Source organism: Alligator sinensis, unplaced genomic scaffold (genome assembly GCF_000455745.1).
Source record: "Alligator sinensis unplaced genomic scaffold, ASM45574v1 scaffold1485_1, whole genome shotgun sequence".
Classification (NCBI taxonomy): Eukaryota; Metazoa; Chordata; order Crocodylia; family Alligatoridae; genus Alligator; species Alligator sinensis.
In genome coordinates, this window is record NW_005842962.1 from 427011 (window position 1) to 443329 (window position 16319).

The following is a 16319-nucleotide window of genomic DNA, read 5'->3' on the forward strand; positions in this document are numbered from 1 at the left end:
AGGGCTCAGCAGCAGGGAGCCCTGGGGTCCCATTCACCTGAGCAGCAGCAGCATGGAGCCTCACCCATCTTCCTGCAGCACTGCCCCCAAGATGGAGATTGTGAGGCCAGGTAGGGCAGACCTGCCCCTGCCCTTTCCTCAGGATTTACCTCAGACCTGGGGAGCCAAGCTAGCTCCCACCTACACTGGGCTGGGTAGGATGAGCCCCTGAAATCTGCTTGCAGCCCCTCTGGAGGCTGTGGATCCCCAGTTGAGAACTGGTGCTTTAGCAGATCTTAAGAAGCAGTGTTAGTAGAACCCCAAACAAGAACAGTGATACCACTTACCCCTCTCCCTGCCCCGCAGCAAATAGTCAGGCACATTCTATAACAGCATGGGGCCCATGTCAGCCACCATATAGAGCAGGGCTGGGTAATTATTTTGGCTGGTGGACCATTTGCATTTTGGTGAGCTATTGAGGGCCACACACATAAAATCTTTCAAAAGATACCATTTTAACAAAATATAAATAAAAAACAAATCATAGACTCAAAATCTAACATCTTCTATACCATATTTTATTTCCAAAAAAATTTTGTCTTTATTTATGTTCTTTGGAGTAGATTATGTAGGGGTTATTGCATAACAGCTCAAAGTAAAGTCTTACTTTTGTGTATTGTATAGAAGGTGATGGGGGAGTGTGTGTAGGGGGAAAAGGTGTGTGTGGGGGGAGTTGGCATGTGTGTAGTAGGGTGGGTATACCTGTGTGAGAGGCTTCCTGAGTGCTTGGTCCCAGGAGCTGGCCAGGGGTGGGGATTGATAGAAGAAGCGAGGTCAAGCGTTTGGTGCCATGGCCTAGAATGTCACTAAGGGCATTTGGTACATGGATGGATTGGGTTGCTCTGTTTCAGGGGTATGCAGCTCATTTCACCTCTCAGGTTGGATCCAGATTATAGGGCTTCTTGCAAGACAGATCTGGACTGCAAGGCTTCTTGTCATCAGATGATCCACCTTCAGCTGCAGGGTGATGGCTTGGATTCATCATTGCCAGGGCCACTGCATCAGCCTGGTTCTAGATTGCAGGGGATGAATGTTGCCACCTCTATCCCTTTTTTGTCCCCTACTGTCAATTTTAGCTACCAACAGTGACTGAAGACCTTGAATTTGGTGATGGGAAAGGAGTCGGGTGGAGACAATCATCATCAGCATTCAACCCTTGGTTTCCAGAGCCACACCAATGTGACAGCTCCAGCAGCCATGCCAAAAAGCATGTTGGGCCACAATTTAACTCTTCATGGGCTCCAAAGTGGAGAGCCCCTGTCCTATGTCATTTTCAATGTCCATCTTGTGGTGGAAGATGGTAAGGCTCCATTTTCTCCCCACCAAGGAGAAGTCAGAATCCCCAAAAAGGACTGTGCCCTATTGTGCCAGTTCCTGGGCTGTCATGAAGGCAGGCTGAGGGCAGGCCTTCTCCTCCTTGTCCTGGGTGGCATCAGCATGTCCCCTCAGAGCTTGAACCTGGATGGTGGTTTTGGCCATGAAGTGGGGCTAGATTAATAGATTCATAGATGTTAGGGTCGGAAGGAACCTCAATAGATCATTGAGTCCGAGTATAGATCATCGAGTCCGGCTAGGCAGAGTCATTCTCAGCAAGGATGTGTGAGAGCTCCACTGAGTAGGTGCTCATCACCCGGTAGGTGCTGGGGATATGATTGAAATTTTGGGCCATCTTATACTAGAGCTTCAATATATTCATCTTTGAATAGTTGCTGCCAGCGCTGGCCATGTTCCTGAGTGGTTATTTTGGCAGCAATATGCTCAGAGATGACCTGGTTCGGGTGGCTCATTCTGAGCACCTGATGGTTTGATTCACACCCCAAATTGCAAGCAGGTCCATTACCATCGCCTTATTTCAGTTGTTGGCATGCCTAGACAGTGCCATGGAATCAGATGGGGTGGACCCTATCATTGCTGACTGGTTTCTTATACCAGATGGATTCCAAATGGATACGTGAACCTCTGCTCTTGCTGACTTCACCTGTGTCACTGAGGAGCATGGTACAGATAGGTTGCACACTTTCATGTTTGGAAATAAGGAGATGGGTGAGGTTGTGTCTTACCTGTGACTCTGAGGCAGTAAAGCTAGCCTGAGTTGCACACAGTGGCCACTTGAAACCAGGTTAGGGGAGTGCTGAATGACCGAATAGGCCCTTTTCAATGGCTGCTATAGCATAACAGGTGTACAGGGGTAATTTGGGAAGTACTGGTACAACAAAATACCTGGTTCCTCCTGGCACAATTTGGTGGGATTTAAAATGGTGCCAGAGGCATTAGTGTCTGCCTGCTTGTAGTACATAAAGGTATAAAAATCTTTATCTTGTCTTGAATGCAGTACAGAAGTCATATCTGTCCATTGCCCAATGAGTAGCAAATACAGAATTCAATGACTCAGCTTGCAGAGGTACTCTAGAGAGGCTTCTTGGTTATCCCAAACTTGTGGCATGGTAGTTAGAAAATTGAAGAAAACAAGAAGATGCAGGTTCACACCCTAGGTGAGAAATCCTTAAAATATGGGTCTTCTGCTTTCTGGGCAAGTGAGTTGCTAATTTATGTGGTAGTCCACTGAGCATTAATTACAATAAATGACACCCAAGCATTAAAAATAGTGCTAATAACTTCCAGTGAATTAGTGGCCCAAAATTACCTCTGGTGCAATTTCACGCAATTAAGGTTCATCAGGGATAGACCCATTTTGTGATGTTTACATCAGATTGATGAGCCATATCCGCATCACTAATAACCCTTAAGTCAATGCTATGTGGAGGGAACACTCAGATCTTCAGGGTTGTGTCAGTCCATCACTGTAAGCACCATGGGAGCAGAGTAAATGAGCCTTGTTGTTGAAAACCTTCCCTCTGAAACTGAAAGTTTGGAGTGTAAGGGCAGGACATCCCATGGGACCGAGCTACCACCTCTTTTTGGTTATTTTTTCTCCTGTGATTTTCTAAATAAATAATTAAAGCTTTGTTTTTATATACAATTACTTGAAACACCATCAGTCAGAGAGACTGTAGAACAGATTTTTTCCAGAGGTAAGAGAGAAAATATCTTCTAGACACTTGTGCCATGCCCTGGCACAAGTGGAATCTATATACTTGTCTTTAGGGGTGTTGGGAAGTATGTTAATTATAATATGCTAAGTCATTAAAATTTGTATGTATTTTATTAGTCATTTAAGCAACTCATTCCTCTTGATCTTTCAAGGGAAATAGGTGCCTAATCTTAAGTGATTTTGGTATGTCTTTTTTATTTTCAACTTCTTTGCTTTTACTTCAAAGTGATGGATTAATGTGCAGCATGCTAAAATAGCTAGCACTAAGAAAACTACAATCTTGTTTTTAAATTCCTGATCAGAGACTCCAAGGCTTAAGGGGTCATAAAGACCAAGAATCTCTAGATAAAAAAATGAGTTGGGTCAGATAAAAGGCTGATAATGTAAATTACCTCCAGTTTTGTTTGTATGGCTGTGCTGCTGCCAGTAGAAGTCTACTGTGTTCACAGAAATGAACTGCTGAATATATATCTTAAGATCCCTAATTATTTTAGATCCATCATCAGTTCGCTTTATCTGAGGAATATCTCAAGCTGACTAAATGCATCAAAATCAGTGTTAGCCAAGCCACAAGGTTTCACTCAGATTGTACCCAATCCTTTTTCAGGGGGAATCTCCTATTCACTTGGTCTATATAAGGGATGAGCAAAAGTAGGAATCTTAGGTTTTCCATGTAAATGGTAGGGCAGGGTGACACTGTAGTAGCTAACATTCATTCACAGAAGCATGGGCTTTTGTAGGCAATGTCCAACTTTATCAGATGCTCGAAGTTTTCTATGAGTACATGTGAGATTCCAATATATAAATTGGTTCCTGCCAGAACATGCTGCTAGAGTACATGAAAGTAAAACTTCATCAGTCATGTAACTGAGAGGAAAGGAAGGGGAGAAAATAAACATGGATTTGTCTTTTCCCCCACAGTCATATATATATATACAATCAATCTGTCTGTCTACCTGGCAAGTAAGACCACTTATGACATTGTGAGTGCTGCATCTGTCAGTACTCAGGATCATATCTGAGTAGCAATTAATAAAATGAAAAATACTAGAAGGAAGTTAAGGATGAATAACCAATATATTTTAAGTGTGTCAAATCTTGTGACTCTTTTTAAAAAAAAACTTTGGCAGTGTTGGTATAGGAGTCTTACTATCTTGAATTACACACACACACACACAAACACACACACACATATATGTATGCACACACCCCCCCCCATTATGACATGATGAAAACTGCATAGCATTTGAAACTAACAGTCCAACAAATGAAGCTGGCGCAATAAAAAGATCTTGCCCAAAAAAAGCTTGACTCACATAATTCCTGGATTATCATGACTATAACATCACTCACATCTTGAATACTTCATGTAGTGCTGGTTACATCCCAAAAAGGCTATAAAACCATACATCTCCATCCCAGTACATGGTTGATGCCAGGAGACCGTGTGTGTAGACAAAATGAGAGGCATGTGTGCACAACACTTCAAAGTGGGCTAAACGCTTTTGCACCACTTTAATGGTGTCAGTGTTTGCACACCTCGGTAGTGTATTGCGCATTAATTTCAGCTGCTGTAGGAAATTCAGTGGTGTAATATACCTTAAATGACTTGGGGCACAGCAAACCAAAACTTCTTCAGGGAGTTTTAGTTTGCTTTACCTACAACAAAGCACCAGGCTCCATGCAGCTCCATGGCTCTGCAGAAAGCCCTGCAGGCATCCTGGCAGCAGCCTGGAAAAGCAGGCTTCACCCATGAAAAGCAGTGAGCCTGATATTTCCCGCACCTCCCCAAATCTCCCCTGGAGCCTGCCTGCCTGAGCTGTGCGGGGGCCCGGTGCTTCCCTCCACAGCTGCGGAGCCCTCCAGGACTGCCCGAGCCAGGTGCCTGTGGCCAGGTGTCACCGAGGGGGTGCTGCTGCTGCAAAGGGAAGCACCAACCCCTCCCACAGCCCAGGGACCAGGGATGGCTCTGCCCAGGGGCAGCTTGCCCTCCCCTCCCCACCAAAGAGGCAGGAAAGGTGTGTGCATGACATGGGGGTTTATTCAGCCCTAAATTGAAACAGTGTTTTTTAAAAACCACTGCTTCAATTTAGGGCCCCTGTTTTGTCTGTACATGCCCAGGAAGGCTATTGAGTCAGGGATAGGTCACTGTAGCGATGCCCTGTTCAATGTGTTGCACCCACTATCAAAGACAAGCTACTGGGTTAGATGGAACATCGGCCTAACCATACCAAAATGTGTTCATCATATCTGTAGTTCTTTTACAAAACACTCTCCCTTTATTAAGATTAATTGAGAATATGTTACAATAGTTATGTGTATCACTTCCTTCACAGGAACCATGGCGAGTGAAGATTTCAAACCTGTTGAAGAAATTGGGAAAAGCAACCAGTCATGTCTGACGGAGGTAGTTTTGCTGGGATTTTCAGACTTCCAAGAACTCCAAGTGCTGCTCTTTGTCCTAGTGCTGCTCTTCTATGTGTTTGCATTCTTTGGGAATCTACTGACAGTTATTGTCACCCTAGTGGAGCCTGCCCTTTACACTCCCATGTATTTCTTCCTTAGGAATTTATCCTTCCTGGAGGTTTCCTACACCTCAGTAACAATCCCAAAGATGCTGGTGGACCTGCTCTCAGAGACTCAGACAATCTCCTTTGCAGGTTGTGGTGTTCAAATGTTTTTCTTCCTGTTATTTGCAGTCACAGAGTGCTCCCTCCTATCTGTCATGGCATATGATCGTTATGTCGCCATATGCAACCCCCTGCAATACACCCTCAGCATGAACCAGAGAGTCTGCACTGAGTTGTCTGCTGTTGCATGGACCATTGGTACTTTGGTAGCCTTCAGTCAAACTCTTTCAGTATTTACAAAGCCCTTTTGTGGGGCTAATACAATTCGCCACTTCTTCTGTGAAATTGTTGCTGTGTTGACACTGGCTTCTACTGACACCCACACAGATGAAGTTGCTATTACTGTTCTCACTGTTCTCCTCCTAATGGTTCCCTTTTTGCTTATCCTGTTGTCCTATGTCTTCATTATCTCCACTATCCTCAAAATACCTTCAGCGGAGGGCAGAAGTAAGGCCTTCTCCACTTGCTCCTCACACCTAATCATGGTTTCACTGTTCTATGGGTCAGGAACATTTGTTTATATGGAACCCACTTCAGTCCATTCTCAGAGCAAAGAACGATTCTTTTCACTGGTATATACAGTACTGACTCCAACAGTTAACCCAATTATTTACAGCCTGAGAAACAAGGAGATGAAATCTGCTGTCAAGAAAACAATAGGCCAGAAAGTGTTCAGTTAAGAAGTTTCTACATAATGAATGTATTGTTTCAGATTGTAAGCTTGTGTTGTCTTCCCTTTAAGGACTCAGACTGTTTCCCTTTCACCCATGGGGGAAAAAAAACAAAAGCACAAACAAAAATCTTTCTTAGAGTCAGTCAGTGCAAGTAAACTGCCTATGTCTTCTAGCAGTACAAAGAGGAGAGGAACTGTAGACAAACTTGATAATAACGGTTATTTATACACATATTTTTTCCTGTGATGCGCTGGAGTTCCGCGACTTTGGAGCAGACTCAATTCTTTGAGTTGGCTCTGCACATGAGCTGAGGCAAAGTGCGATGCACCATGTGTAGTTGTATAAGCGCTGAAATACGCACAGAAAATGGTGTCAACACACAGAAAATTATGGCAGTGCACTTTTGAACTAAAGCACCTCTGAGGTGTTTTTGTTCAAAAGCGCACCACCACCATATTCTCAGTGCAGATGTGCATTTCGTGGCTCATACAACAGCAAGTGTTTCAGTGCCAGGCGCTTTTCAAGGTTCCCAGTGTTGTGGTGCTTGCATGTGTGAAAATGTCCTATATGATTGGGATATTGGGCCCAGTTTGCATGTCCATCCAGTTTGAGGTGATGCTAAAATTGGACTATTTTCAATAGGGAAAAAAACAATGTATAACTATTTTTTGTCCTGGAGGGTCTGCGTTACAACAATAATGAGAAACAGCTATACCTCTTTAGTTTGTATAAAAGATGAGTATTAAAAACCCTAAATCATAGTTTAGAAGTAGTTAGAAAGGAAGTTAAACAACTAGTTATGATGATCTTAATCATAATCCAATTTATATCAGTTGTTTTCCATTGGACGTAAGGTAAAGCAAGCAATGTAAAGAAATTAGATTATAATATTGAATAGTGAAAAATATTAATTGTTAAGAAGCAACACTTTCCAATGTATGTCTTAGATTTTCCCTCTTTTGGGACATCTATACACGTTCTCTGGAGCTGGTGGGGTGGTGCTTTTATGAAAGTGGCTCCAAGAGCTGCTCTAATTAAAGCACCTGGAATGTCTCATGTTTCAGTGTCCCCACACTTCAAAATGGCAGCAAGGGTGCTTTATCTAAATCTCATTTGATGAGGTTTACATAAATCTCCCCTGCCACCATTTTGAAGCACTGGGACACTGATATACGAGATGGGGAGGCTGTCTGGAACACAGTGATAACCATGCTCTAGGAGACTTGATTAATTGAATCTTCTCTGATGTGCTGTAATTACATGGACAACGAGCACTACTCAAAACTTTAGGGCTGTGGTTCATAGATTCATAGGTTAAAGGGGTCCAAATGTTTTTCATTACCTCCTGAAACACCACCTCAGTTCTTTATCAGCTCCTATGCAGAGGAGAATTCCTGGAAGTATAACCCTAAGAATGTGGCTGAAATTTTAGGGGTGTATGTTGGTAATAGGGCACTTATATCTACTGGCCTCCCAGTAGCTCAAGTGGCATGGGCACTCATCAGGGAGGCTTGAGGACTAGTGAGGCTTCAGCTCCTTTCTTATTCTAACCACCAAGCCAAAAATCAGTCATAATCTATTTTTTCTCTTGTTCTCTTTTTGAAGCTGAGCCACTCGTGATTAGAAATTTAATTAATTCACAGTTTCACAGATTTTGTGGAAACAGAAAAATCTGGGGTTGTCCATGAAATCAACTACCCCCCCCCCCACTAAAAATAAAATGCTTCCTCCTCAGTGATACGCAATAGTCCTTGCTGCTGGAAGAGGAAGGCACTGGCTGGTGAGGTGGCACAAGCGGCAGCAATTGTGATGGAGAACACCTCCTCATCCCTCCTTCCTCCTCCTGGAGCCTTTCCACCAATCAGCACTGAGGGGCAGGGCCTCTCTGACAGTCTGCACCAAGGGGCAGGGCTGATGCAGAATGCCCATGAAATTGGCTTTGCACACTGTGGATGGACTGCAGAAAACTCTTTGTCTCAATACAATTCAATGACTCATGATGTCATTGAAAACACAGATGGCGTGCAGTTCAGGGGTGACACTTCTGCCCCAGTAGAAGCGAGGGCATAAGATAGAACACAGGGCCTCCTCCTCCCTTCAGGCCAGCAAGTACCTCACTGAACCAAACACCTCTGGTTTCTCCCTTTTTTCCTGACCCTTCAAGTATCCCTAGAAAACAGATATACCTTTTACAAATGGGACGCATCTACACAAAATGCTTACTGAGCATTAGTCTAATAATACTGCACAGTAGTGTGTCATGGCAAAAACTGTGCTAATACCTACTGCGCAGTGTTATTAGACTAATGCACAATAAGCATCACTAAATAATTCATAGATTCATAGATTCATAGATGTTAGGGTCAGAAGGGACCTCAATAGATCATCGAGTCCGACCCCCTGCATAGGCAGGAAGAGTGCTGGGTTTAGGTGACCCCAGCTAGATGCTTATCTAACCTCCTCTTGAAGACCCCCAGGGTAGGGGAGAGCACCACCTGCCTTGGGAGCCCATTCCAGACCTTGGCCACTCTAACTATGAAGAAGTTCTTCCTAATGTCTAGTCTAAATCTACTCTCTGCTAGCTTGTGGCCATTATTTCTTGTAACCTCCATGGGCGCCTTGGTGAGTAAAGCCTCACCAATTCCCTTCTGTGCCCCCATGATGAACTTCTGGAAGCCACAAGGTTGCCTCTCAACCTTCTCTTGCGGAGGCTGAAGAGGTCCAGGTGCCCTAGTCTCTCCTTATAGGGCTTGGCCTGCAAGCCCTTAACCATATGAGTGGACCTTCTCTGGACCCTCTAAAGGTTATCCACATCCCTCTTGAAGTGCGGTGCCCAAAATTGCACGCAGTATTCCAACTGTGGTCTGACCAGCGCCCGATAGAGGGGAAGTATCACCTCCTTGGTTCTGTTCATCGTGCATCTGCTGATGCATGATAAAGTGCCATTAGCTTTTCTGATGGCTTTGTCACACTGCCGACTCATGTTCATCTTGGAGTCCACTAGGACTTCAAGATCCCTTTCCGCTTCTGTGCCACCAAGCAGTAGGTATGCTGGACTTTTTTCCTCCCTAGGTGCAGCACTTTGCATTTCTCCTTGTTGAATTGCATTCTGTTGTTTTCTGCCCATATGTCCAACCTGTCCAGGTCTGCTTGTAGTTGTTCCCTGCCCTCCGCTGTGTCCACTTCTCCCCACGGTTTTGTGTCATCTGCAAACTTGGACAGAGTACACTTCACTCCCTCGTCCAAGTCGCTGATGAAGACATTGAAGAGTATCGGTCCAAGGACCGAGCCCTGCGGGACCCCACTGCCCACACCCTTCCAGGTTGAAACCAACCCATCCACTACGACTCTCTGGGTATGACCCTCTAGCCAATTCGCCACCCACCGGACTGTGTAGTCATCCAAGTCACAGCCTCTTAACTTGTTCACCAGTATGGGGTGGGATACCGTATTGAAGGCCTCCTGAAGTTTAAGTAAACAACGTCAAACCCTACTCCTGCATCCAGGTGTTTTGTAACCTGGCCATAAAAAGAGACTAGACTAGTCAGGCATGATCTACCTGCTACGAACCCATGCTGGTTTCCACTCAGCATAATTTTTCCTGCCGGGCTCTTGCAAATGTGAGCCTTGATAATTTTTTCAAAGACTTTGCCAAGGATGGAGGTGAGACTGACTGGCCTATAGCTACCTGGGTCCTCCTTTCTCCCCTTTTTGAAAATGGGGACCACATTGGCCCTTTTCCAATCCTCCGGGACCTGTGCACTGGCATTACTGTACAAATTGTGCACTGGCATTACTGTACATAACTCTAGAAACTGCATATTTAGTTAGTACTTTATTAAGCAAGTACTAAACCAAGCCAAGCAGTATCTAAGATGTATTAATGAATGTGTAGGTGCCCCTATGTTTTACATATCTACCTTCCCCTGAATCCTAATTATAGCCTTTGGAATTGAAGCTATGACATTTGAGCCCAGAAGAAATCTTCCAAACTGTTCTGGTGTCTTAACTCAGTGATTTTCAAGCAGGATGGAGAGAAATGTTTCCACTGGTTCTGTGACACTCAGAGTCCCATACCAGAAGGTAAGCTGTAGATCCTTCTCTCTCCTGGTACTGGCTCTAGCAGGGTTCCCTGACTCCTGGGACTTAGAGAATAAGAGGGAAGCATTAGAAGGCTGAAAAGTTTTGTAGGCAGCTGAAAAAGGGCCAGCTGAAGAGAATGAAGTAGCCAAGGGGAATTTACAAAGACAAGTTGCAGAAAGCTATCTGGGGAAATATACTCTGCATGAGCTACAGAGGCAGTGCTGTAAACAGGTAGCTAAGGAGCAAATGAAGGAAAGTTGGGCAGACTGCAGTAGAATAGAGCAGGTGAAATAGTGGGCTAAGCAGAAACCCCTGGGTCAGTCAGAGGTCATGTGACCACAAGGGGTATAGCCCCAGTATACTAAACACTTAGCTCCAGACCAAGAATGATTAGTCTGACTTGGAGTTGTGAGAAGGAAGAAATTATTGAAAGCCTAGGTAATGTGGGTATCTGGGAAAGTCATGGAGAACCAGAGGGCAGGAGGTTTCTGGGACCTGAAGACTCAGGAGGGTACAGGTATTGGGAATTGTTTGGTTAAATATTTTCTTTCTTTATTTGTCTGTAAATTTAAATGTGGTTCTGGAGGACACTGGGTAGGTGCCTGAAGAGACCTCCAAATCATGAGGAGCTGAAGCCGAGGTAGAACCTTGCAAGAATCCTGGGGGCAGGTGAGCTCTGTTGACTTAAGCTGAGACAGAGCCAGGGGCTAAGTGCATGGGTAAAGAAAGGGATGAAGCCAAGATAGAGCACGTCAAGGGTCTGAGACCTGGTGAGTTGTATGTGCCAAAACCAAGTGGTTCATAAGCTGACAATAACAGTCTGGTAAGAGTCAAGGACTCGGAGGAATGAGACCAGTATAGGGTCAGAGGCCCTGGAGAAGGGAATAAAGACTGTTGAGGCATGGGTGTGATGATGGGGGCAGGTGGAGGCCATGACTATTGCTCTTATTAGGACCTTTAGGGTTATTATTAGAGTCCATATGGGATAATGTAAGAGACTGTATTCCATCGGGGTCGGAGCTCCACAGAGCTCTGTTTGGTGTCTGGAGGTATCAGAGCCCCAAGCTCAAGTAAGCCATTGTTGGTTCAGACTGAGAACTAGAGGAGGAGCCGTGCACAGGGCAGGGATCTGAACCTGATGGTGCATAGGACCAAGTGAAATACCCCAAAACTCTCATTAGCCTTTGAGGGCAGCCCCACTCTCCCCTTCCCCCCCAGCTGTATCATTTCTCCATCAAGGCATGATAGGCATGGAAGCGAGGGATACCCAGAGTGGCCAGAGAGGAACAAGCAGAATGAGTAGGGCTGCCAGGATCCGCCACTGGTAGCATCAGGGAAGTAGTGCCTGCAGCTGCTGCCGACCCCACAGCTAGTCCTGTGCTGGCCCCCACACTCTCAAACCCTGCTGTGCTGCACACACAAATGGATGGACGTCTGTGGGCTTGTGGGGCATCACTTTTCAACCCAGTTCATTTCCTGTCCCTCTCTTTCTCTCCTCTCATGCTCCCAGGGCTTGCAAGAAGGGCTGTAGTCCATCAGGCTCTGGTCTCCAGTATTTGAGTCCCTGGAAGACTGGTGCTTGTCTCCTCAGGTACAGCAAGGAGCCGGGAGGGAGCAAATAGTTCAGAAAAAACAGGGCAAAGTGGGATGAAAGTCTGCCCATCCCTCTGTCCTCATCTGCCACGAGCTAGAAATTGATATCGGTGGTTCTCAGTTGAGGTACCCCTAAATTCCAAAAGTTATGAAGAAGTATCCTGGAGCTGAAAAGTATGAGAAACATTGCTTAAATAGATAAGAGATTCTGTATAGCATTTCAATTGGTGGATGCTGTAATTCTAGCCAGCATTTGGCAGAGTTGGTGTTAATGTAAAAACATGCTGGTGATCAACAGGGATTCTAGTTTTCTCTGTTTAACAAATGTATATTTTTGATTAAAAAAAAAATTGACAATTCTCTGGTTACAAAACCTGCAATTCACATTTTTCCATGATTAATATGAAACAATACTATATATATTTAAGTATCAGTTGAAAAAAAAAAGTCTTACTAATCTATTTATAATTTTAAAGTGATTTGGAAACCCACCAGTGCTGTAATCATTATATCTATAACTATCGATCTATCGATAGATATAGATATATAATGTGTGTATATATATAATTTCACAAGTAATATAAGTACACATACCATGAGTATGTGTATGTATATACACACACGTGCACAGTTTTCACTTTTTCACTTCTGGATTTTAAAACTTAAAAAAAAATTAGAACATGTCCTACTCTAAACTTAGTGATATTTGTGTCCCCACATTTTGTTTGCTTGTTTGTTTTGTTTTTTATGCCCAGTATCATTTATTCTAATCTAATAAATCTCTAGAGAATTCATTCCATTGGTTGTTTTTTTTGAGAAATACTTGTTCAAATACATACCTGTTCTAATGTCTTCCAAAGTACTGGCACTGTATTCAAAGTCAATATTAAATGCCACATAACACTGTTCCAGAGAATAGTGGGCGGTACTCATTCCTTTGTCTATGCTACCATCTAGTGGGAATTGCTCATTACACCTGTTTCTTTTTTCTGTGCTGTTCTGCTTTCATATTCTTGCCTCTATTCAGAAGAAATGCTTGAATCCCATCCTGTGTGCTCTCCTGCCATCTTCTGAGCATGACATAGCATAGCAATTGGAGCTAAACAAAACAGATTTTTGTTTTCAATAAAAAGGCTTATTAATTATTGACCCACTGCCTGTTTTACATCTGAGGTGTCTAGACATAAAGGTGTCCTTATTTAATTGTGCTTATTTTTCAGGAAATAATTTATTTTCTTGATTTTTTCCCATTGCAAAGTAGAAATGTGACATGCAGATATTGTGTTCAGAAATGTTTTGTTTTGAAAACCACATTTTTTGTCAAAAGTGCACGTAGAGATGCTTCTTATTGAATCATTCCTATAATCCACTTTTTTCCCCTTCTGATCACTCTGTTTCTTCCTTTGTGTCTACATGGTGCATAAATAAATGCAAAACTGCTGTTTGAGGCACTTAGTCTAGATTTGGGACACAGCATTGTCTGCTATGTTGAACTACACTTTACAATGAAACCTTGTGCAGATTCATGGAGCTTCTGCAGTTTGGATTCTATAAATTGTTAATCAGCCATTTTAAAATTAATTAAGGAAACATTATTACATTCTTACAGTTGTGACTTGGGTGAGGTCAAACAGCTGAGTGGAAAAATCACTGAGATATCAGCAGAGTATAAAAGGCCCTGAGGTGTTTAGATTCTTTAGGGTCTATTGAAAGAACTATTGAGAATCCCAAATTCCCTCCAAGCTATTGAGGACTGGCCACCCAGGAATGGCACTGCTTCTGACAGAGAATCATTCCATTGCTTATGTTTAGTCAGCCACATACTGAAGCACCATGGGACCCAGTTAAGTCACTATCTAGAGAAAATGAGAAATGCTTTAGTGGACTCCTATCATTGTGTCCACATTCCCACCTGGAGCAGGATTCCATCACTAAGCATAGTGTGACCTTAATATTGCATGTATACTTATCACATATACTTATACTTTCACAGATTTCATGTATTTTGTGGATTTTGCAAAATATGGCATTGCTCACAAAATACATGAGAAAAGAAAAAAGAAAATGTATTGAAAATAAAATGCTGACTTCCCACAGGCAGCCATCAGTCACCAGGGTGCTATGGCAGCCTCTGGGGGAGAATGGGGCAGATGTGGGCTTCCCACTTGAAGAGCTGCCAGCAAAATGGCTGTCATTCATGGCCCTTGCCACTGATTGGCTGTGAGGGCTGCATGTCATGTTGCCCCACTCCTTTCCACAGATCAGTGGTGAGGTGAGAGGCAACCAAGGCCCCTCAGATAATCAGAGGCATGGGGGGACTGCAGTTCACTCATGAAACAGCTGCTGGGCCACACATTCTGTCAGTGAAATCAGTGGTAAGCTACCTCAAATTCAGTAGGTCCCCACTTATCAATGGGTGGCAGTGACTGGATCTGGGGCACTGGGAGGAGGACTGTGTGGGTAGGACCAATCCCTCTGATGGCAGTAGGGGCAGAGACACAGGAACAGTTGCAGGAAGCAAGGGGCTGTACAAACCTGGAGCTGTGAGCTATTAGCCAAAGAGGGTCAAACACTTGATGCTATGGCCTAGAATATCATTGAGGGCATGGGGTCCATGGATGGGTTGGGCTGCTCCGTGTCAGGGGTATGCAACTCATTTCACATCTCAAGTTGGATCCAGTCTACAAGGCTTCTTGTAGGACAAATCTGGACTACAAGATCTGGACTTACAAGGCTTCTTGTCATCAGATGACCCAGCTTCAGTTTGCAGCATGATGGCTTGGATTCACCATTGCCAGGGCCACTGAATCAACATGACTCCAGAATACAGGGGGCAAATCTTGCCACTGATGTCCTTCTTTTTTCCCCATCTGTCATTTTTAGTCACCAATGAGGCCCGAAGACCTTGAATTTTGTGGCAGGTAAGGGTTCAGGCAGGAGAACACCAACAACAATATTCAGTCCTTGGCTTCAATGCGACAGCTTCAGAAGCCATGCCAAAAAGCTCTTTGGGCTGTAATTTAACCCCACATGGGCTTTAAGTTGGACAGCCCTGTTCTATGTCATTCTCAATGTCCATCTTGTGATGGAAGATGGTAGGACTCCATTTCCTCCCCACCAAAGAGAAATAGGAATGCCCTTGAAAGGAACTCTGCCCTAGTGTGCCCAATCCTGGGCTGTCATGGAGGCAGGCTGAGGGCATAGTTTCATAGTGCTTAGGGTCGGAAAAGACATAAACAGATCATCAGGTCTGATCCCCTGCCCAGGCAGGAATGAGTGCTGGGGTCATAATACCCCAGCTAAATATCTGCCCAGCCTCCTCTTAAAGACCCCCCACCACCTCCCTTGGGAGCCCATTCCAGAGCCTGGCAGCCCTAACTGTAAAGTAATGTCTCCTGATGTCCAGCCTGAACCTTCTCTCTCACAATTTGTGGCCGTTATTCCTAGTAACCCCGGGTGGTGCCCAGGGGAACAGAGCCTCCCCCAGTTCCTGCTGGTCCCCCATGGTGAGTTTGTAAATGGCCACCAGATTCCCTCTCAACCTTCTTTTGTGGAGGCTAAATAGATTCAGGCCCTTTAGCCTCTCTTCATAGGGCCTGCCCCACTGCCCCTTGACCATATGAGTGGCCCTCCCCTGGACCCTTTCAATGCTAGCCACATTGCTCTTGAAGTGCAGCGCCCAGAACTGGATGCAGTACTCCAACTGTGGCCTGACCAATGCCGCAGAGAGGAGAAGGATCACCCCCCTGGACCTACTTGTGATGCATCTGTAGATGCACGACAAGGTATGGTTAGCCTTACTGACCACTTCCTCACATTGGCGGTTCATGTTCATCCTGGAGTCAACAATGACTCCAAGATCCCTTTCTGCCACTGCGTTGACAAGAAGAGTGGTCCCCAGTCTATAGGTGTGTTGCTGGTTCCTTCTCTCTGGATGCAGTACCCTGCACTTGTCTGCGTTGAATTCCATCCCATTCTCCTCCTCCCACCTCTGTAACCTGTCTAGATCTAGCTAGATTCTATCCCTCCCCTCCAGTGTGCCCACCTCACCCCACAACTTGGTGTCATCAACGAATTTGGATAGCGTACATTCCACACCCACATCCAGATCACTGATAAAGATGTTGAATGGCACAGGCCCCAGGACTAAACCCTGGGGGACTCCACTGCCCATATCCCTCCAGGTTGAAAACAACCCATCCACCACCACTCTCTGGGTGCAACCATCTAGCCAATTTGCCACACATC

At 44.6% G+C, this 16319-nt stretch overlaps 1 protein-coding gene across 1 annotated transcript; it reads left to right on the top strand.

Moving 5' to 3' along the window:
• The first annotated feature begins 5432 nt into the window (after nt 1–5432).
• On the top strand, nt 5433–6504 carry LOC102378253 (olfactory receptor 10A7-like). The gene has a single exon (XM_006036432.2). The coding sequence runs from the start codon at nt 5433–5435 to the stop codon at nt 6399–6401; it is 969 nt and encodes a 322-aa protein (XP_006036494.1). The 3' UTR covers nt 6402–6504.
• Nucleotides 6505–16319: the final 9815 nt, after the last annotated feature.